The sequence below is a fragment of the Schistocerca nitens genome, chromosome 6 (genome assembly GCF_023898315.1).
Source record: "Schistocerca nitens isolate TAMUIC-IGC-003100 chromosome 6, iqSchNite1.1, whole genome shotgun sequence".
Classification (NCBI taxonomy): Eukaryota; Metazoa; Arthropoda; class Insecta; order Orthoptera; family Acrididae; genus Schistocerca; species Schistocerca nitens.
Window position 1 is genome coordinate 392,104,254 of NC_064619.1, and position 22,190 is coordinate 392,126,443.

At 37.3% G+C, this 22,190-nt stretch overlaps 1 protein-coding gene across 1 annotated transcript in view; it reads right to left on the reverse strand.

The window, feature by feature from the left end:
• Positions 1-16,470, reverse strand: part of LOC126263031 (farnesyl pyrophosphate synthase-like) — a 52,033-nt gene extending 35,563 nt beyond the window's left edge. Inside the window, exons 1-3 of the mRNA XM_049959999.1 lie at positions 16,121-16,470; positions 14,827-14,998; positions 1,825-1,965 (exon numbers count right to left, since the gene is read on the reverse strand). Of these exons, the coding sequence (XP_049815956.1) occupies positions 1,825-1,965; positions 14,827-14,998; positions 16,121-16,317 (510 nt within the window). The 5' untranslated portion in view covers positions 16,318-16,470. The remainder of the gene's footprint in view (positions 1-1,824; positions 1,966-14,826; positions 14,999-16,120) is intronic.
• Positions 16,471-22,190: the final 5,720 nt, after the last annotated feature.

Consider the following 22,190-nt stretch of genomic DNA (forward strand, 5'->3'; position numbering starts at 1 on the left):
CGCTCTAAGCTGAAAATGCATTACTGTACTGTGCCATGCATTGTTTGTCGCATTCTGATAGTGCGTGTTCACGGCCTGTCGCTGCTCGCGGCATGGCTTGCTTTTCTGCGCGCTACTGCCGCTTTTTTTTTTTTTTTTTTTTTTAAATGTCTCATTAGCGAAACAATGGCAAGAGACTGCTGTTTGTTGTTACTTACACTGCTGCTTTCTTTGATAATGATCAACAAGAACCAAATAATAGACTGCGTATGATAGAAGATGTTCTGAACGAGAGTTTAGCGAAAATTTTTCCCCGTTTGAAAATCTTTGCAGTCGCCGCTTTAGTACATTACATTCTGCACAGAAATTAGTCATCTTAGATTTAAATATCTAGTCAATTGCCGTGCTTCATTTCTGACTGTATCACTATTAGCCAGAAGAATAATACGAATATGAACATGACATGCTATGTATATTCTTCCGCATTTGCTGTTGTCTCACTCTAGTTTCGTAGTTTATTAGGCAGATAGGATTTAAATGAGATAGCAGCAAACACGAAAGAATACATCGCAAAATGTTTATATTCGTATTATTCTTATGGTGAAGAGAATACTGCATGTGATTCACAATTGATAAAAGTTCCTATTAAGAACCATCTCTTCTCACAGGTAGAAAAAAATTCAGAACATATTGACAAAAACCCCAAACACTTTTGCCAGTCGGATTTTCGTAGTACATTGAAATGCTGCTACATTCGAAGATGAACAATACGGAATTTGTATTTACTTCGTTGTTTCGTTGGATAATGTATGAAAATGCAGTGGTCGAAACTCGGGGCGGAGAAAAAAGCTCGTCTTCCACCTGTTTTTTTAAATTTATTTACTGACGCAGCGGTTTTGGCGCCAGTATTTATCTTTGTGCCTGCAAAGCAAGCCAGTGTAGCGCTACATATTTTCGACGGCAGAAGTTAGTTGTGGCGGCACCTACCAACATTTTTCAGAACTTCCGCCTACTTTGCACTCGATTCTAAGCCGCAGGCGGTTTTTTGGATTACAAAAACCGGAAAAAAAGTGCGGCTTAGATTCGAGTAGATACGGTAGTGGCTTGCAGGGTATTTTGATGTAGATATAGATGTTAGCTTATGTTCTATATTCCTTATTCTTTGAAAGGAAATTAGTTATTGGTAATTTCCATTCCATTACATCATTGTGGCACAGGCAAAATGATGCTAATTGCATTTGTAGTGTTTTGGTAGGTATTGAGTCCCATAAACCAACTTCTTACAGCACAATAACCATTTATTCGGATAACGTTCACAGGTTACCATCACAGTCCAAGAGTAAACACTCGACTACTTCCAACTCTCTAGGCGAAGCAGACCCAAAGATGGTAAATGCAGCAAAGACATACATAGGTATGCACGGAAGTACAAGTTATTACTGTACGATCACTACACATTGCTATAGCAACAAAAACCAAAAACAATCTCAACACGGCTATGGCGAAATCAGGTAATGCAATCTATGTTGCAGAAGGCGGCTTAAATCTGTGAATTCTTGAGCTGAAACTTTCATCTGATCTGTTCATTATCCTCTGACATTGTCTTTAAACATGATTCATAAGTGTGACTGAGAGGCCACGTCTAAATTAAAAATTTCCAATGCACATTCAGTCTAAGCAAAGGAATATGGCAATTCTTGTCTGTAAATTAGGTATGATAATCTTAAACAGATAACAGTAAACAAATACTTGCAGCTAATTTCAGTTTACTTACGGTACAAGCATTAAATAATCCAGCAGACAGTGTGGTACTTCTAAAGAAATAACAAGAACAAAGATGCATACCATTTCAACACACCAGCCCATAATTTGTGCAAGACGAATATTCTCTTCAGTTCGTTGACTCTCTGGAGTAAGCATACGATAAGAATACACAAGAGCCAGTCCACGGTTTTTCTTTCCACCAGGAACATTGTACTGAAGAACCTGTAATTATATGAAAAAAGAACTGTGCATGGAAAAATAAAATAGTGCAGTTGTGTATATGAAACTACTGCCTGCTGTGCATAAAATTACAGTTAATTAGTGCTGCATAAAAATAAAACATTATGCATAAATTCGTGCCCATCACATATTCGGGAATCCTGCAGTTTATAGAATAAGAAACAGCATATGAAAAAAGACTAATGTGCAAGCCTATCTCAAGCACTAAGTATTTTGATGGCAACTCTAAACATGTAATTATTATGGTATATTTACTAGTAATATTTCAGACCACTTTATATACATCAGACTTCTCTTCCAGAAATCCAAACCATGGAGTAAGGAATTACATAGAAAATTTTAAAGCTGAGAACAACAGACAGAAAAGATTAGTGTATCCTGACAGACTGTCCACTAACTATATGCTGCTTTTACTCACAAGTGTTTGTTTATTTCAGAATAATACATTGGTGAAAAGTATTTGGACAAACATAATGAGTAACACACATCATTAATATGAGGGATAAGCCATAAAGCTTTGTCATCTCAAAAAATAATGTTTCATAATTATTTTTAGTTAATTTGCAAGTAAATGTCTGTATTCCTTGGAAGCATTGAAATCCCTATGTTACAGTACAGTTACAGAAGTCTTCATGTCTCTTATGTAAAACTTTCATTAACTTGAAAACTCCAGATAGGAATATCAACAAAGTAGGGAAAGATAGTTTGCTACTTATCGGAAAGAAGACACATTAAGTTGAAGACAGGCACAATTAAAAGACACTTATACAAAGCTTTCAGCCACAGCCTTCATCAGCAAAAGAGAAGCACACACCATTCATACGTACAAGCAAGCACACATGACCACCAACTCCAGCAGCTCAAGCCACAATGCCAATGGCATTCTGATCTGAGCTGCTGCAGTTAGCATTCGTGTGTGTGTGTGTGGGGGGGGGGGGGGGGAATGAATAGTGTCTGTTTCTCTTTTGTTGATAAAGGCTGTGGTCGAAAGCTATTTATTTTATTTATTTATTTATTGGGATAAATATTCCATAGACCAATTTTTATGTGGTGACACATGAAGGTGGAGTAAGTCAAATCATTTAGTTCATTATTACATTTGTTTCCATCAGGACAATAAAAAAGATTAAGAAAACAAATTGAAAAGAATAATAAAGTAACACAATCACTAAGCTCTAATTACACTCACAGAGGTAAAGATACAATTTTCAGATCTCGTCTAAACAAATTTTTTAAACAAATTTTTACAGAGTAAAAATGACCACATTTTTGAGTTACAGACCACCAATTAATCTAATTAAAGCAGCAAGATATATTGAATCAGGAATACACAACTATACATGGTAAATACACTTGGCTATCTCTGCTGTACAATTCTTCTAGAGAATAGAAACTTTTTTCAAGCAAGAACACCTTTAACTTACTTTTAAATAGATTAGATTCAATTTTCATTCCATAGACGCAAAAAATGAGATGATTCTCGTGGGTATGGAACATGTCAGAAAGTATAACATAAAAACATAAAACATTTGAATATAATACTCACTACCCTGATCATTTGTCAGGAGATTGTTGAAATAGGTGAATGCAATATGGTAAACTGGAACAGCTAATATTTACAGAATTAACACGCTGTCAAAATGAAACATTGTTATGCACTATAGTCTTGACTGTTGAGACCAAGTGCTGTCAAAACTGAAATCTAATAGACATTTTTACTTAAGCTGGCTTAACAGTCTCCATAGATTCATCTATAGAGTAGAAGGAGATGCCCATCAAAAAGTCTTTCAAACTCTGTTTAAACCTCACTTTATCTGAAACCAAGTGCTTACTGGTTGCTGGCAATTTACTGAGAATATGTGTTCCTGAATATTGGACCCCTTTTTGGGCCAAGGTAAGTGATTTTAGATCTTTATGTAGACTGTTCTTATTCCTAGTATTGAACCTATGTATTGAGCTATTGGTTGGAAATAAAGATATATTACTTGCAACAAATTTCATTAAGGAATAAATATACTGAGAAGCAGTGGTTAGAATACCAAGTTCCTTGAACAGGTTTCTACATGATGTTCTTGAATTTACACCACAAATGATTATCATATGCTTTTGCGCCCGAAAAACTTTTACTCGGTTTGATGAGTTACCCCAGAATATCATCCCGTATGACATAATAGAACGAAAGTATGCAAGTTTTGATATATTTATATCTCCTACATCTGGCATCATTCACACTGCAAATACAGACTTGTTTAGGCACTTAAACAATTCTATGGTATGCCCTTCCCAACTGAATTTAATATCGAGTTGTAATCCCAGAAATTTAACACTGTCAACCTTTTCGATCTGCATGTCTTCATATGTTACACACATGCTGGAAGGAAATCTCTTACAGGTTCTGAACTGCATATAGTGGGTCTTCTCAAAGTTTAATGACAGTGAACTAGCTTTAAACCATTTATTAATGTCAGTGAAAATTTGATTAGCAGCTACTTCTAAATCTGTACTTGACTTGCTACTTATGGCAATGATTGTATCATCTGCAAACAAAACAAACTTAGCATCTGGTAATGTAACAGATGAGATGTCATTAATGTACACAAGAAAAAGAAATGGACATAAGATGGAACCTTACTAACACCACATGCAATTAATTCCCAATCAGATGAAGACTGACTGCTTACTGCACACGTATTTTGCAACAACACCCTTTGTTTCCTGTTAGATAGATAAGACTCAAACCATTTGCAGCATTGCCGGTGACACCATAATATTGTAATTTTATGAGAATGCTGTGGTTCACACAGTCAAAGGCTTTTGACAAGTCACAGAAAATGACAGTAGCCTCTAATTTATTATCTAATGAACTAAGTACATTCTCACTGTAAGTGTAAATAGCTTTCTCTATATCATAACCCTTTAGAAACCCTAACTGTGTCTTGGACAATATATTATTTGCAGTCAGATGCTTACGGAAACGCTTGAACACAACCTTTTCAAATATTTTTGAGAAAGCCAGAAAAAGTGAAACTGGTTGATAGTTTGATTATATCTATTTATCCCCCTTCTTGTAAAGAGGCTTCAGCATATTTTGACCAGTCTGGAAATGTTCTGCTGATAAGAGATTGATTACACAAATACCTTAAGATTGAACTCAACTCGCATGAGCACTCTTTAATTAACTTTGTTGATATGTTATCATATCCACCGGAATACTTACATTTTAAAGATTTTATGATGGGCACTACTACTTTGGGAGATGTGAGTGTCATTTCCATTTTACTGAAGTTATTTGTTAGGACTGGTCTCAGATACTCCACTGCAATGTTCACTGAACCTGATAACCCCAAGCTGTCAGCTACAGAAGTGAAGTACCTGATCCAGAGTTTGCAACACTACATGCATTTGTAACCAATGTCTCATTTATTTTTGAGCTATCTGTTCCTCTTTCTTTTTGGCTTCACCTGCCTCTGTCTTCACTATATCCCATACAGTTTTCATTTTGTTGCCTGATGTAATTATCTTTTTCTCATAATAAAGCTGCTTCGATTTCTGGATTACTTGCTTCAATATTTTGCAGTATTCTTTGTAATGCTTTACAATTCTAACATCAGAGCTGTTCCTAGATAGTAGAAGCAGTCTCCTTTTTGTCCCACATGATATCTTTATTCCTTGTGTATTTCACGGTTTACTTTTTGACTTCTGTGTGATTTAAGTTACCTTTAGGGGAAAACAATTTTCGAAAGAGGAGTTAACTTTATTAATGAATGCTTTGTATTCTCCATTTGAGTCAGAAGTACTGTAAACATCTATATCCAGTTCATGTCTTTGAACAATTTCCTGAATTTCTCAATTTTTGACTTATTTATTACCCTCCTGTACTCCGATTTAATAGATTTTTTATCCTGACAAGTTTCAACATTTAACACAAGATGCTGCATGTCACGATCAGATAGTCCATTTACTATTGGTTTTGTGATATGACTTTTCCCCCTAGATTTGTCTACAAAAATATTATAAATAGCAGTCTCAGAAAATTTATGTAACCTAGTTGCAAAGTTCACAGTAGGAACTAAATTAAATGATAGCGTTATGACTGCAATAATTGTTCACTGACAGAGCTTTTCAATAAATCCACATTAAAATCAAGAGCAATAGTACCTTATTAACACATAGACATGTAATATTACTTGGAAGTGCATTGAAGATTTTGTGGTCGTGTATTTTATGCATGTTTGCGCCAGAGACAAATTTTTCAGGTCACAGTGTATGTCATATTTCCTTCTTGTGTTATGATGATGGTATGTTTCATTCTTTTCATACTGAGAAGGATTGTGAAGCATGAATGTCATGATTGAAATGAGGTATTGTGAAGTAGTGGTTAGTATTCCTATTTGTTTAAGAAGGTTGCGAGATGAGGTTCTTGGTGGCACTCCACACAAAATTCGGGCAAAATTTTTCTGACATGTAAAGACTTTTTTTGACAGTGGTGAATTGCCCCTGAAGATTATTCCATAACACATAAGTGAACGGAAGTAGCCAAAGAATGCAAATTTTGAGATACTGATGTCTCCAATTTTGGCGATTATCCGGTTTTCCCAGTTAAGCTGGTTATATGTATGCCCAAGAATTTCAAACAATCAACCCTGGGTGGCTGCTGGCTCTTGTGTGCAATGTTTACCTCCTGTGGGCTTTTGTGACCAGAATGGAAATGAACGTAATTGAGTCTGCTGATCTTTATTGATATAGAATTTACTGTGGACCAATTCAGAAAGCCCTAAAGTAATTGGTTCCATTTAATTCTAGATCAGGGATGTCTTGCTGTCTATCACAATACTTGTATCATCTGCAGACATTGTAAAGTTGCTTTCTTTGTTGGAGGTCACTGATATGTATGAGCAGTCTGACTCTACCCCTCCTTCCTACGTATTGTTACAATCTAATACTATTTTCTATTGTCTGCCCTGTAGATACAATTTGAGGCAGTTGCCCATTTGTCCTCAGAGTCCATAGTGGGATGCTTTCTCTATAAGTATTGTATGATTGACACATTTGAAGGCCTTAGATAGATCACAAAATATGCCCACAGGCAATGTCTTCTTTTCAAGGCATTCCAAAATGTTGTTGATAAATGAAAATATAGCTTTGGTTGTGCAGATACCTTCTCTGAAAATACATACATTAATTTTTCGATTACTTCAGAAAATGAAGTCAAAAGAGAGACAGCATGATGGTTTGTACATCTGAGGTATCAGGTTTTTTGTAGAGGGGCTTCACAATAGCGTACTTCATCCTGTCTGGGAAGATACTTTGTTTCAGAGAGGCATTGAATATAGTTTCAGAGAGGCGTTGAATATATGAGCTAGGACTTTACAGAACTGATTGCAGCAGACTTTTAGCAGCTTGCTGGAGATGTTGTCAACACCAGTTGAATTTTTGCTTTTAAAGAAGTACAGTACTTCCTGTACTGTTATAGGGGCTATACCTATCTGCTCTATTGAAATTTGGGACTGACCTTTCAGTATTTTTTAAGGCCTCTTCTAAGGAGCCGTTGTGTCCAGTTTTCTCAGCAACACAAAAAGTGCTCACTAATAGTTTTTGCCACAGTCTCTTGATTTTGTACTTGTCTACGTTCATTACTGAGAACAATGTTTTGGGTCCTACTGAGGCAATTTTTGCCAGTCTCACTCCTTATCACTTCCCACACTGTTTTGACTTTGTTATTAGTTTTATTAATTTTGGAACACTGATAAAAACTTTTTGATTTCTGAATAACTTTATTTAGTATCTTACAGTATTTTTATAGTGATTTAGCTGGTTGTGGTTATCTGAATTTTTTGTGGCAATGTACAGCTCTTGTTGCTTTTGCATGAAATCTTAATACCAGTGGGTATCCAGGGCTTTTGGTATGTTTTGCGGTTTGGGTTTAATATATTTTTTGAGAGGGTACTATTAAATATCAGTGCCACTTCATTACTGAAAAGACTTTACTCGGAATTGGTATTTTTAAAATTATACAGAGGTCTCCAGTCTGTGGCTTGGAGATGTGATTTAGAAGTCTGAATAGTTTCACTATTAATTGTCCTCTCTGTTTTCCAATTGGGGCCACTATCATTCTCATAGATACTTGCACTATTTATATCGAATCTTTATTCATCATGGTCAGAGAAACCATTCAGGATTTGACTGGTAGTTGTATCACCTATTTTGGTCTGGTCTATAAATATATTATCAATCAGTGTGCTTGTGCATGAAGTTATTCTATCAGGGAAGTTAACTACAGCAGCAAGATTATAAGTGGACATCAGATTTTCTAGGTCTGATCTGTCTCTGGAATTTGTTAGAAAGTTTACACTTAAGTCCCCAAGCACTATCACATCTATTCTGTGTTTGAATATGTATATTGGGAGGGCATCTAACTTCTTCTACATTGTTCCCTGAAGGTAATCTGTACACTGTTACTACTAATATATGGGAGTTATTCGAAGACACACCTCAAAATGTTGTTCTGAACAATAATTCTGCATATCAATTGCTCTACCTGGGATACGGTTTTTTAACATAAATGGCAACACCATCTATTTCTTTACAATTTCTACAAAATGACATTGCTAAGGAATAATTATTTAGCTCAAGTTTTTCTATACTAGAATTAATATGGTGCTCACTAAAGCACAGAACATGGATATAATCTGTAACTCGTGGCTCATAGATAATGATTATAAGTCCATTAATCTTACTGCAGAGAACTCTAATGTTTTGGTGATCAATTGCCAGTTTTTGTTTAGCGGCAGCGGTTACATCGTTTTCTCTAAAAAAGAAGTTTCAGTTGAAGGCCTGTGCACGGTATTTTCCACTACCTATTTCTCCAATTTGGTCTGTTTCTACACACTGATGAGACTGGGAAAAAGCACTTTTAACTTGTTTTTTTTTTTTTACCAGCCAGTTGTCCAAAATGGTCTGTCTATACCCAGTCTTACAATTTTCTTGTGTAGTGGTACACTCCTCGTTCAAATCTGATAGTCCTGTGTTCACTTTGTTCCTTGCATCTGCACTTACGTCACAAAATTATTGTCGCTACATGATTTTTCCCACACCAGTTGAGGTGAAGTTCGTGAGTGGTGTAAAGTTCTCTACCAAATTTCTGAGCTTCAGTCCTATGAATATTTGCAAAACTGCTGCATATTTCTGCTTAATGCCTATTTTTAGCTATTACCGCTTGTTTACACACGAGAATTGTATTAAGTCATGCCTGTGTGGAAGAACAACTACAATGCCGTTAGAATGTTTCAGGTGATTTAGAGCTGTTCTTAACACATTTGCAGCATGCAAACCTTTATTGTGTGCAATGTCAATTGACACACCACAGATCACAATGTACTCTTCCCTGGTTATTTTTTGAGAAGTACCTGTTACTGTTAAAGTACTTGGTCAATGGGATCACCTGGTTTGATATAATCTAGGGCACTTACCTCTTTGTTAACGTTTTTTATTTCTCAGCCTATCAGCTAGCACTCTGTTCGCCCTGATCGATCTGTACATAATTTCTTGCAGTGTAAAGTTAAAGGGTGAAGGAAAATATGAAGAATTTGAGAAGAAGTATCAGGAAGAAGCTTGAAAAACCCAGCAGAAGCAGAAACAAAAGTTTCTACAGTTGAGTCAACTTAAGCAAGGACTGTTATTAGAAGAAAGAAGAGCTAAAAATTGGGAGTGTGTTAGAAAACATAGGCAAAATAAGGAAGGTACTGTCAACTATACCTGAAAATGTGAAGGTAGTTTAAATCTGGTCAGATGGACCTGCTTCACAAGTTAAAAACAAATATATTACTGCTGCTGTATCTCAATTTCAATAATTTCAAAATGTGGAAATCTATTGTAACTTATTTGCTACATCCCATGGTAAAGGAGCTCCGTAGATGGAATTGGTGCAGTTGCAGAATGGTTAGTGTGGAATACAGTAAAAACCGAAAATTCATAGTAGGTGATGCATCAACTTTCGCTCAGGTAGCTGCAAGTATCACAACTATGCGGGTTTTTCATGTGTCTATTGATGAAATTCGATGAATCAATGTGAAATTTAATCTGGCTCAAATATTTTCTTCAGCACCACCAGTACCAAACATAAAAAGCGTTCACTGCTTTCAGTACAAGAAAGGGGTACTAAAAACAAATCTGCTGTCTCCAAAGAATTTTGTTGCTGCAGATCATCATACTGAAGAAACTACAGAAAGTGTGAATACTGAAGACTGGTACAAAGTAGAATATGACAGTAAATTCACTGCTGGAGAGGTGCATGCAGTATCTGGAAATTCTTACTTAATCAGCGAAACTGAGTGTGTTAGTCACTATTGGAAATGACCTGTAAAATGGGATGAAGTTATAAAGAAAATTAATGCAAGGCGATATTTTCAGTTCTCTGACTTTTAATTGATCTGCAATTCATTTTCCCATATGTCATTCCATGCCAAACTGATCCTGAGGCTTATTTTTCAAAAAATTCCAAATTTAACAATGTTATAGTTTTTCGAATCTACAGAAGTTGAATTTTACTGTCCTGAAAAAAATTATAAAAGTTACATAATTAGCGATAGATTAGCATGGAGAGCTGCATCAAACCAGTCTCAGGACTGAAGACCACCACCACCACCACCACCACCACCACCACAACAACAACATAATTAGCTGAGGAAATATAGTTAAACAAAGTTGGCGATTCTACAGATGAGGATGGAAAACAAAAGGTTTGCTTTTTGTGTTGGCAGCTGTTTAAATTTGGGTTGCAGTGATTGTTGATGTTTTAATTGTTAAATTTCAAGAGCAGAATCTTATCTTTCTGACATACTTCAGTTTTTAAAGAAATGTAAGTTATTAAGTATGCAGCTAATTCACAAAAGTTACTATGTATTTAGTGTCCCACCCGTGACAAAAAAAACATGAAACGTTTACCTTCTAACTCAGCAATTATAGTAATTCTATATATTTTAGGTTAGGAGTAAGAAAAACAAATAAAAACATGCAATGAACCATAAGGCACCTTTTAAGTTGTAAATGATCATTTATAAATGTTATAAGAAATTGTGTCCCACCCGTGACAGTTTTTTGGATGTTACTCACATCTAAACCATTTAACACTTCTTGTTATTGTTAAGTTAAATTGGTTGATATAACAAGTGCTTTGATGGTTTACACTAAATAAAAACTTACTATTTATTCAGAAAATGGGGTAAACAACATCAGCAGAGCGTATGAGAAAACTTCGAGAAAAACTGAAGAAAGATACCAGCAAGTACAACGTCCATAAAGAAAAAGAGAGCGGGATAAAAGAAGAATGGAAAATATGAAGAGGAAGGTATCCTCCAGTGAAAAATCTTTATTGGAATATCAAAAGAAGGAAGCTGTAAGAAAAAGGAAGTACAGACTTAAACTAAAATCCGTATTACTTGAAGATCAGTCTGAGACCTGTATTTCCCAGTTAGGATCATATAAATGTCCTCAGTCCCTTGGCAAAGCTGTTTCTCGGGTAAAGAAGGTGCTTCCTTCAAGCCCCTAAAAAAAATCAGCAGTAATGCAAAAGCTTGTAAGTGAAAGCTTATCTAAAAAGGTAGTGAAGCAGATTTTCCCAGTAGTGAAGAAAATGTCTCGTAAACTTACAGGTGATAATCTGCTCAAAATACAAAAATTTTTCACAAATGATGAAATCAGCAGGCAGACACCTGGTATAAAGGATGTAAACTCTATTGTAGACCATGAAACTGGGAAAAGAGCTTGCAGAAACGTCACATGAATATGATAGTTAAGGAAACATTTTTTTCTTTTTAAGCAAAACAATCCAGATATTGATATCAAGATTTCAAAATTCTACAAGTTTCAGCCTAAAAATGTTGTTCTAACGTCTCAAATGCCTCACAATGTATGCGTGTGCAGATATCATGCTAACTTTAACTTCGTCATTGAAGCCATTCATAAAAATAGCTAGTTTCCCTGCTACTCACACTCACCTTACGAATATTGTTTGCTGTGATGTAGAATGTGAAATATGCATGACAAGTCAATGCAAGAAATGCATCATGAATTTGCACACATTAATAGATGGAAAGTTTTATTTGTGTGACATAATATCTTGGAGAAAATGGACCGAACACGAGTGTCACCCTAAACAGACTACTATCAGTAGAACACTTTGTGAAGCTCTCTCTGTACTTCAGTCTCAACTAAAAACATTCAAGGAGCACTTCTTTGTCAAAAGGATGCAATCTGGAACTTTCAAGACTGAAAGCAAGTTAGTGATGATGAAGTGATATTGCAAATAGATTTTGCAGAAAACTATGTAGCACTGGCACAAGATGAGATACAAAGTGCCCACTGGAGTCATACACAGATTACAGTGGTCACTATTTGTGTTTGGATGAAAACAGGGGTAACAGTCATTTGCAATTGTGAACGATGAACTGTGCCATGACAAGTACTCAGATTATGCATGTTTGAAGATTATAATAAGTAAGCTGAAACAAGAGCTTCCCAATTTGACCTCGATACGAATTTTTTCTGATGGTTGTGCAGGTCAATTTAAGAACAAATTCCATTTCCAACCTCTGCTACATGATGCGAGACTTTGGAGTGTCTGGAGAAAGGTTTTTCTTTGCAACATCACATGGGAAAGGTGATGGCACTGGAGTTGTAACAAAAAGGACTGTTTGGAATAATAAAGTTAAGCAAAGAAAAGTCATCATCAGCAATGCACAGGAATTTTTAGACTGTGCCAAATCATCTGTTTCTGGAATAAACTTTCTTCTTCTAACAAAAGATCATACTGATGAAAACAGAGACCTTCTGGATGGACGCTGGAAAGCTGTTTAAAAAAATAAAAGATATTCGCAGCAAGCATTACTTCAACGGTTACAATACCTGTAACCTAGAAAGAGGAGGTTTTTCCACTTTCACCCAACATATAGTCAATAATCTACACAGATTCTGAGATGAGTGATGAGGAATCATATCCTGATGTCCTGTTGACACCCAATTACCAAGAAGTTACAGGTTCAGAACCAGCTGTGGAACAAATCATGCCAGGAACATTCATTTTAGTTGAGTTACAAACTGCAAGAAAGAAATCCACTACATATAGATATGCTGCAGTTGCACAGAGAAGTGTAGAAGACAGTGGGGAAATACAGATTATGTGTATGCGATCTGTTGGGGCTCAGCAAAGGTATTCAAAGCTGACGAGCAGGATGTATCCTACATACAGTTTAAACAAGTTCTTGCTATTCTCCTGAATCCAAATGTCAAACATGTTAGGGAGACCTTATAAGAGTTTCGCGGCAATTTAGACATTTTCAAAAGTGGGTGAGAGGTCAAGTGTATATTTTTTCGAAGTGGTACATTCTTCAAGTGAAATAATTAAGTACTCACAACTGTAAACTAATACTATACCAAAATTTATATTATTTATAGGCAACAAAAATGTTCTACAAAATTATTAAAACTTAAATTGCCCTCTACATATATGTTACCTACTGATTCATAGCTAACTGACATAATAAAATCAGTTTAAATTTAAAAAAGAAAAAAGATTGTACTTCACATGAGTCCCACCCGTGACAATTCCTTGTCCCACCCGTGACAGTCTTTGATTGCAATTATTGTAAGTAAGTATTGCTAATCTAATATTTATTGATATTATGCCATTTAGAGAATTGTTTTATTAATGTGAATTCAATATTTTCAAAAGAAAATAAGTGCATAAATCACAGATTTCTTCTAAAATGTTGGTGGTTATTCAAGGCTACGTCTATTTGCTGTCCCACCTGTGACAAAGTTTTAAAGATGGATAACAGCTCAATTTGTAAACTTCTGACATTCAGATTTAAAGGGAAGGTAAAACAATTATTTGTAGGTCAACCAGTCAATCTTTACTTTATTTCTATTTATATTTTATGTTATATCAGCATCTGACTGTTGAAAAACGTAGTGCAACTGTGCCACCCGTGACAATGGAATCCCCCTCTTATAATTTTTCATAGTGTTTGAAAAGTGAAATGTTATGGTTAAGTTTATATTATTTGGCACATAATGTCATTTTCATTTCTGTGCTCGCATGAAAATAGTTTTTCCAACAAGAAGAAGCAAGTAATACGAGTCGCGTAACATTGAGTCATGCACCTTTTTCAATATATTACAATATTTCACATGGTATAAATATTTTTAGAAATCTGTAACTCAGTCATTTGAATGCCTACCTAATATGCACTTTCTGTGATAAAAATCAGATTCATACACCTAATAGCTTGAGGACACTTTTGACCTAAAATGCACATCAGGCATAGGATGTCCCAATTTTGTAACATTGGTCACAACATAAATTACATATTTGTTCTTTAATGTTCGTCCCTGCTTAAATAACACTTCAAGTTCTTTGCCTCAATAACACGATTTATGATGATGATTTACAAAAGAAAATATGGGTTTATAGATTGATAACAAGTCAACATAAAAAACACTGATTCCGAAATGTAACATGAGTCACCATGGAATCTCCCAGCAGTATCGGAATGATGAATGTACAGTAAATCAGGCTGTTGGCTTTGTCTACTACATTGGTTCAGTCAATTAAAAAATTACAGCAGCACTCAAGACCTCTCACTGTCCGTCGTAACTAACAGCAGTATGTGCCCCGTACAATCAGCATACTTACAAAACAACAGGACATGACCAGGAGAAAGATATTTGCTTAACTCCGAGGCACTTTTACAGGATCTTAGTCACAGTCTTCTCTAAAACTCAGCATATAGTTTTAAGTTACGAAGTTTGAGAAATAACAAGACTTTGAAGTTAAAATGATTGTACCTTGGCAAACCATTTTGTAACTTCCGGAACATCTAAGTGTCTTCCAGCATCCGTCAAATCCCGGACAACATCAGGGAAGAGGGCCATGAACTCCCTGCTTTCATCTTTGGTAACAGCAGTTGCACAAGCTGCAAGTGGGACTGCAGTTGAAGAGTGTGCAGTGGATAGTCCTCTGAAATTAAGCATTAAAGATGGAGTGAGCGAAACTGGATTCTCTGTGTTAATTTGGGTAAAGTTCTGTAACATACATTAACAAATTTAATTTACAGTTTTAATTTGGAGGCAAGCCACTATATGAATGATGTGATCAAAGAACACTAAATCACACTATATTATAAACCTATGAAAACTACTGTTCTTTCATAGGGTGAACACCAGACTGTTGGTAGAAAACAGATATGTAACAAGGCTCTCAGCTTTGTCGGTATCTATATGTTCTGCAAAGTGTTGACTGCAGAATTATTTTGTTTCGTCATACTTTCCCATTGATTTGTACAGTGTCACAATATAACATCTATGAGTTGGTTTCTTGAAATCGAAACCGATTTGAAATCAGAGCTGGTGAACATCGCATTTGGTCTTTCCGAACACACATTGCGAGTTGGATTGTAAATTTAGGCATCATACTCGGTGGCTTTGGTCACCCTAATAACCAGGGGTTTCATTTTATCACTAGCTTTCCTTACTGTGCAGTCGAATGCGCAATGTTTCACCATTAATGCATCCGCAAAGCAATGCGTACCGTAACATGGGTGGGAATGGGGAGACTATTATTAATATTATAGAGAAAAAAAAGTGTAAGCACACAGACCAAAGTGCGTAACATTATCTCCACATCAGCGTCACTGCGTTCTTGTGCCTGAATATCCACGCAGTTTAAATACACTTCTTTTTTTTTATTATTTCACTAACACCGACTAAAGGAATAGGACTATTCCCGTAACGTCGCTCCCTTGCGTGGTGGAACTACACACACGACAGAATTTTTGTTAATTCACTGTAATGACTTCGGCAAGTGAAATTTGTGTTTTGGTGGCTGCTGGTTTTTCATGATACGATACAGCTTCAACATTGCCAGCTTCTCTTGGCAGTTAAACAAATTACTGCATAAAAAGTAGATACCGGCAATGCAAAAAATATGAAGAATTTTAAATCTTTAAAACGGATAAAAAATGTAAGTCCTGTGTGTACAAGTGCCGTCATTATACAGTGAATAAAATTTGAAACATTGTGTCGTTGGCTCCTTCTTTCAATAATAGTAAATCATCCTTCATACACTTTCTGAATTACGTACCTTGGATGTCTTCTCATAATCTCCGTTTTACGGCGAAAGCCATTTTGCTGTCTTGCACCGTAGGCATAACCACTACTGTCTTTTCCTGTAAGTCCATCGTCACTTCTGAAAGCGCAAGACTGTCTAAATCCTCGTCCAATTTCTGAGCTTTGTTGTTTAAGCAAGGCTGCACAGCTTCTTCGCAGTGTACCAAGCATATTGGCCTAACTAATTTCACACACTATTTGAGTGCATTTAAATGACCATATACAAAGACGCGGACTGTTTTAACACAAGCGAGTATTGCTGCTTCAGCATCCGATACAACAAACGCTTACGCCTCGACTGAAGGGACGCTTAGCTCTGTCGTACATTTGTTTACAAGATGAACCCACTGGTTGGGTGGAGACCGGCTGCTCAGCCAATGGGAGTGTATAAACGTCACAGACGTGACCAGCCATTCCTGTGTTTCAGGGCGGCCTTTCAAATCGATCAAAGCAACGTCACAGATGGAAGCAACAACTACGTTGACGATTGAAACAGTTACTGTACAGCTCGCATCGAAACAATGCTAAGATAGCTAACCCTTTTGTTGTTGACAATGATATTTCGCTAAGATCTAGTGAGTTCTCAGTATTTCGCGTGACAGTCATCTGTTGTTAAATTCGAGTAGTCTGCTCTGATTACGCCCGGGTTTAGCCCGGACAGTCCTCGTTTTCCAGTGCCACCCGGGGTTGCAAAAATGTTCGGGTTTTGAGAATTTTATGACACGTAAGGATTTTTTTTTTAATTTCAGACATATGTTCAATATCGTGGTCTCGAACATTCTCTTATAGCCGTGCCCCTGTCAGAAGACCTTGGAGCAAGCCCTGACGTCGATGGGAAAGTATCGCTACAGGTTCTGCCACAACTTTTCACTTACTGTTAGTCACTGAGCAACACGACTGGGGCAATTAGTTTAAGTTGTTGTGAAATAATTCGTCATCACAGTTCTGATCATTTTTATCTATATTCTCTTTTGTCTCAGCACTTAGCAATGGACAAAAGAAAGTGAGTGGTGTGAGTGTTTGCTTGTGTGTGCGTTTAATGCGAAACTGCAAAAGGAATACAAATTTCTTGTGAGTTTCATGAAAAACAGGTTCATGCGTAGTGAAAAATATAACTAATTAATTGAGGAGACTAGTACCAAAGACCGCCAAGTCCATTCTTTTTTCGATTATCTGTTATGGATGTTTTATCAGAGTATTCTCCGCGATGAACAGGATGGCAGCCTCACTGAGTGTCAGTAAGGGACGAAAGTGGTTTAAAAAACTGTTTGAATGCGTGGCTTTGAACCAAAAACTGCCAAGTCAAAGAAGGTGTTGTTTCAAAAGTGGCCAACTCCATCAGTAGCCAATGACAGCAAAGGAGTCGGTACGCGGTATCCATCTTGTTCTGTTTACTTGCGAGCTATGTGTGTGTTAGCGCTGTTTATTATTGTGTTTTTCTTCAATTTCGAATCTTTTTTTTTTTTTTGTTGTTGTGAAAATGGAAGTGAAAGTGTCATAAGTTCCTCCAAACGAGGCACGCAAAAGATAGATGCACAAAGCTGAATGGAAACGCCCCTAATAAAAGTTAGCAAGGCAAGAGAGAGAGAGAGAGAGATTATAATACAGACGTTGGTAGGCTTTTCGCTCAGGGGCGCCAATATTCGAGATCAAAGGTGGGCCACTACCCCACCCCCACCCCTCGCTCTAAGGGAAAGGAAAAAAAAATAGTGTTATCATGTATTTTTCTTTCAAGAAAATAAAGTAAAAGTCTAATTACGGAAGTTTTTAACAGAGTATGTAACTTACTACGGCTACTTACAAGTCGCATTCGTCTTACAAAATATTAAAAGCACTCCATACATCCAGGTCTTGCCCCCCTCCCCCTTATAAACTATCGTATGGCGCCTTTGTTTTTGCTGAACATTACAAAAAATGGCAAATCCCTTGATCTGATGAGTCCTTCGCCAATACCTAATGGGTATGCTGTGAACCCCAAATAGATTACAGATGTAAAAAAAAAAATATATTAGAGAAACATTTTGGTGATAAATGGCTTGAAACTGAGAGACTGCAGTGGTATCACAAATAAGCTTCTGGAGTGATAGAGGAGAAAGAAAATTGCGAATGTGACAATATGGAAGAAGATAAAGATTTAATACTTAGTCTAAATGTTCCGTTCTTTATTGTTACTTTATAATTGTTTGAAACCCAACTTTTAACCCGTCTGTACGACTTTTACTATTGGTTTTTGTTACTGAAAGTCATTTGTTTGCCATAAGAGAGAGCAAGCAAAAAATTTCACAAGCGTGGGTATTTTGATAATATGCTTTTCAGTTTTCTACCTCTTTTGTAATGAAATCGAAAGTATTTTGGTCGTCTTTTATATTAGACTCCTCAAATAAAGTTCAATGTTTCAGTAAAGTGTTAAGACTTTTAAGCAATTTCAAACATATGTCCCGGTTGAACCCCAAAAAGTATGATAATATAACCTGCGCTGAACCCCCAAAAATGTTAATATGTCGTCGGTTGGGCCAAAGAAGTATGGCGAGCCTAGCCCTGACATTATTTTAAGCATCGTCATTACATTATTTTGCAAAATGTACTTGACTGTCAGTATATCCAAAAGTAATTGGAAACATATAACAATACAAGAAGACTACAGTTATGTTACAGTATTATTACAGTTCACTATCATCACACGCGCAAACAGTATTCCAGTCGTTTCATCAGGGTTCCGTCCCTCAGTCGATAAATACGGAGCCCTGTTGTCCTTCCGTCTGTCCGTCCGACCATTAAACCGTTAGAATTTTTTTTTCTCTGGAACGGTTAGACGTATCTAGCTAAAATTTACGTCACATACTAGGGTTTACGGTTTCTTGACGGTGTAAAGAACTGAAGCTTCTAAGTCAATTCAATCAAAAGATTCGGTAATTTCTATCACATACTTTGATACTCGCAAACTCACTCTTCAGAAGCAATAGGGCACTTCCCGTTGGCCTATACTCATCAAATTTGGCAAGAAGCAATGTTTCACCGCCGGCCGAAGTGGCCGTGCGGTTAAAGGCGCTGCAGTATGGAACCGCAAGACCGCTACGGTCGCAGGTTCGAATCCTGCCTCGGGCATGGATATTTGTGATGTCCTTAGGTTAGTTCGGTTTAACTAGTTCTAAGTTCTAGGGGACTAATGACCTCAGCAGTTGAGTCCCATAGTGCTCAGAGCCATTTTTGAATGTTTCACCGTACAAGTAAAGAAAAATCTCCGAAATTTATGGATTTGAAATTCCATCACGCGAAAAAAAGTTTTGTCATTTTGTTATCCGACTGTCTATCTGTCCGTCCATCTGTTGAGACCCCTTTTCCTCAGGAACGAGCAGACGTATCAAATTGAATTTTATTTCGCATACTAAGGTGTACAGTCCTTTCGTGTTGTAATAAACGTAAGCTTTTAAGTCAGTGCAATCAAAAGAAATAATAATTTATGTCACATATTTTTGTACTCCCAAACTCACTGACCAAAACCTTTAGGGTACTCCCTTTTGGCCTAGATTCCTGAAACATGGCAAGAAGAAAAGCTTCACAGTAGAAGTAACGGGAAAAAATTGAAATTGTTGATTTGTAGTAATATCACACGATTCCCTCACTTGTCTGGTGTCGGCGGATAAATACGATATTGCAGTCCCTGTGCTATTCCGAATTACGATGCAATGATCGGATGCCGGATAGCCGTTATACACGAAATGTATTCCAGTTGCGAATATGGACAACCATCAGCTGTTCTTTCAGTTTATCCAGGTCCCATCTCCTTAAATTCCCGAACCGGGACTCGAACCCGGATTTCCCGCTTATCGCTAGCGCTCACTTTAGCATTTGGCTGCAGTCGCCGCAGTGCCTGCTCCTCGGACATTCATGCATGTCTGAAGGAACATTGGATCGTAATTCGGAACAATACAGGCATTGCAATATAGTATTTACCCGCCGACACCGGGCAAGCGACTTTCAAGAAAAATGTCTCCCCAGTATGGGAATATACATAATGGATGTACGAGTATAGGTTGTAGACATATGTGGAAGTTTGGGTGTGGTCGTGAGTCGAGCTCGGATAGCCAAATGGTAAGGCGACCGCTCGCGATATACGGGAAATCCGGCTTCGAGTCCTTCTCCGCATAAATTTTCATTGCCGTCATCCCATTATACAGCTGATAGTCGTCCACTCGTCCATATCCGCGACCGCGAATACATGACCTGTATTTCATGACGGCTGTAGTCGCTATTGCATCGTAATTCGGAATAACACGGACACTGCAGTATCGCATTTATAGAAGATTTTGATAGTGATCCCCTGCAACACCAGTTCACAACTGTGCACGTCTAAGCGTGTTCAGATTTACCCGTCATTAAGTTCGGATATCGATGGTGCAAATTCACGGCTGATGTCTTTCAGTTCCAGTATTGTGTGTGTATTTGTTTCATAGTCCTCTCTGTTCAAGTGTTCCCACAAGAAAAGAAAAAAATCACATATTGTTAGGTCTGGCGAACGTGGTAGCCATAAATGTTTGATAACAGTTCATTCCTCAGTGATGACGTCGTGGACTCATTCCAGGGATACCTGAGTTGTGGCATATTGGCCATCTTGCTGGAAGAAGCAGTGTTGTCTTTCATATTCAGCAAGTTGGGCACAAAATTCATCAAAAATTTCCATATAGGCAACCGTGTTGAGAGTAGTGTCAAAAAAATATGGATCCAGTGTCGCGCTTTCCTGTTACACCACGCCAAACGATAATTTTTTCATCACGGATTGGTTGCTGACACACAGTCTTAGGGTCCTCTGTTGCCCAGTACCCCGTCTTCTGTGATTTCAGACGGCTGGAAAGATGCAACCATGCTTCATCACTTATGATGAAGTGGAAAGGGTCTAACAAACCATCATTGATGTTATTCAAAAGCCACGTGTAATAATCCACACGTTTCTGACTGTTATCGTCACACGATACGGCTTTAAATTAACCACTGGCAACTCATCATACTTAGGTGCACCTGTCGGGCCAAGTTTACATGGACACTTTCTTGGGCTCTGAATAATTCTTCGGCGAATGTCTGCTATAATTTCTAGTGTGTGAACTGAAGGAATTCCTTGTCGTTTAACATTTTGCACAGATCCCTAGGTGCGCCAGTTTTTATAGAGCGGTTATAGGCGCTTCAGTCTGGAACGGCGCGACCGCTACGGTCGCAGGTTCGAATCCTGCCTTGGGCATGGATATGTGTGATGTCCTTAGGTTAGGTAGGTTTAAGTAATTCTAAGTTCTAGGGGACTGGTGACCTCAGATGTTGAGTCCCATAGTGCTCAGAGCCATTTGAACCATTTTTATTGTTCACTTTGCTACAGTCGTCTATCCGGATATTTGACCACGAAATTTCGCGTGTATCCTGAGTCGAACTTGTTTTCGCATATGCTTCCACAATTTCAAGAATTCTTGTATCGAGAAAGTCATTTTGCAGACCGTAAAGAGAACCGTCAAACTTCACCGATGAAATAAACTGAAATGCTGACAGAACAATGCTAACAATTGATTGTGGCATTAAACTGTTCATTGTTGTAGCTGTTTATTTCAAAAGTCAAAATATTCACCCCGTTTACGCGGGGCTTCCAAAACAGGATTTCGTAAACCGATGTTCCAATGCCACTTCTGGATCGTCATGTAAACATTTCAAAACTGATTCTGGAAATTCGCTTCTGGTTGCCGGTTTTCTAATTCCGTAATTGATTTTCGCTCCCATCTAAACACAACCGGTTTTGAAACATGCTTGACCTATCAGGTTTCGGCTAATATGGACGGAGAGGATTTTTGTACAGTTTAGGATAAGTAGGATTATTAGACTGAAGCTATATACACTACCGACAAGAAACAGCAGTTGTGCTGACTAAATCATGAACTGTAAAAGTTCTTTCCCAGGCGCCGTATTTAACCGGGCTAGCAAATCCCCTTCAGACCTTAACACGTAAGCGTGACAGCGTAAAACGGTTTCCGAAATTCGGTTTTCGTCTTTCGAGAGATGTGTCACAT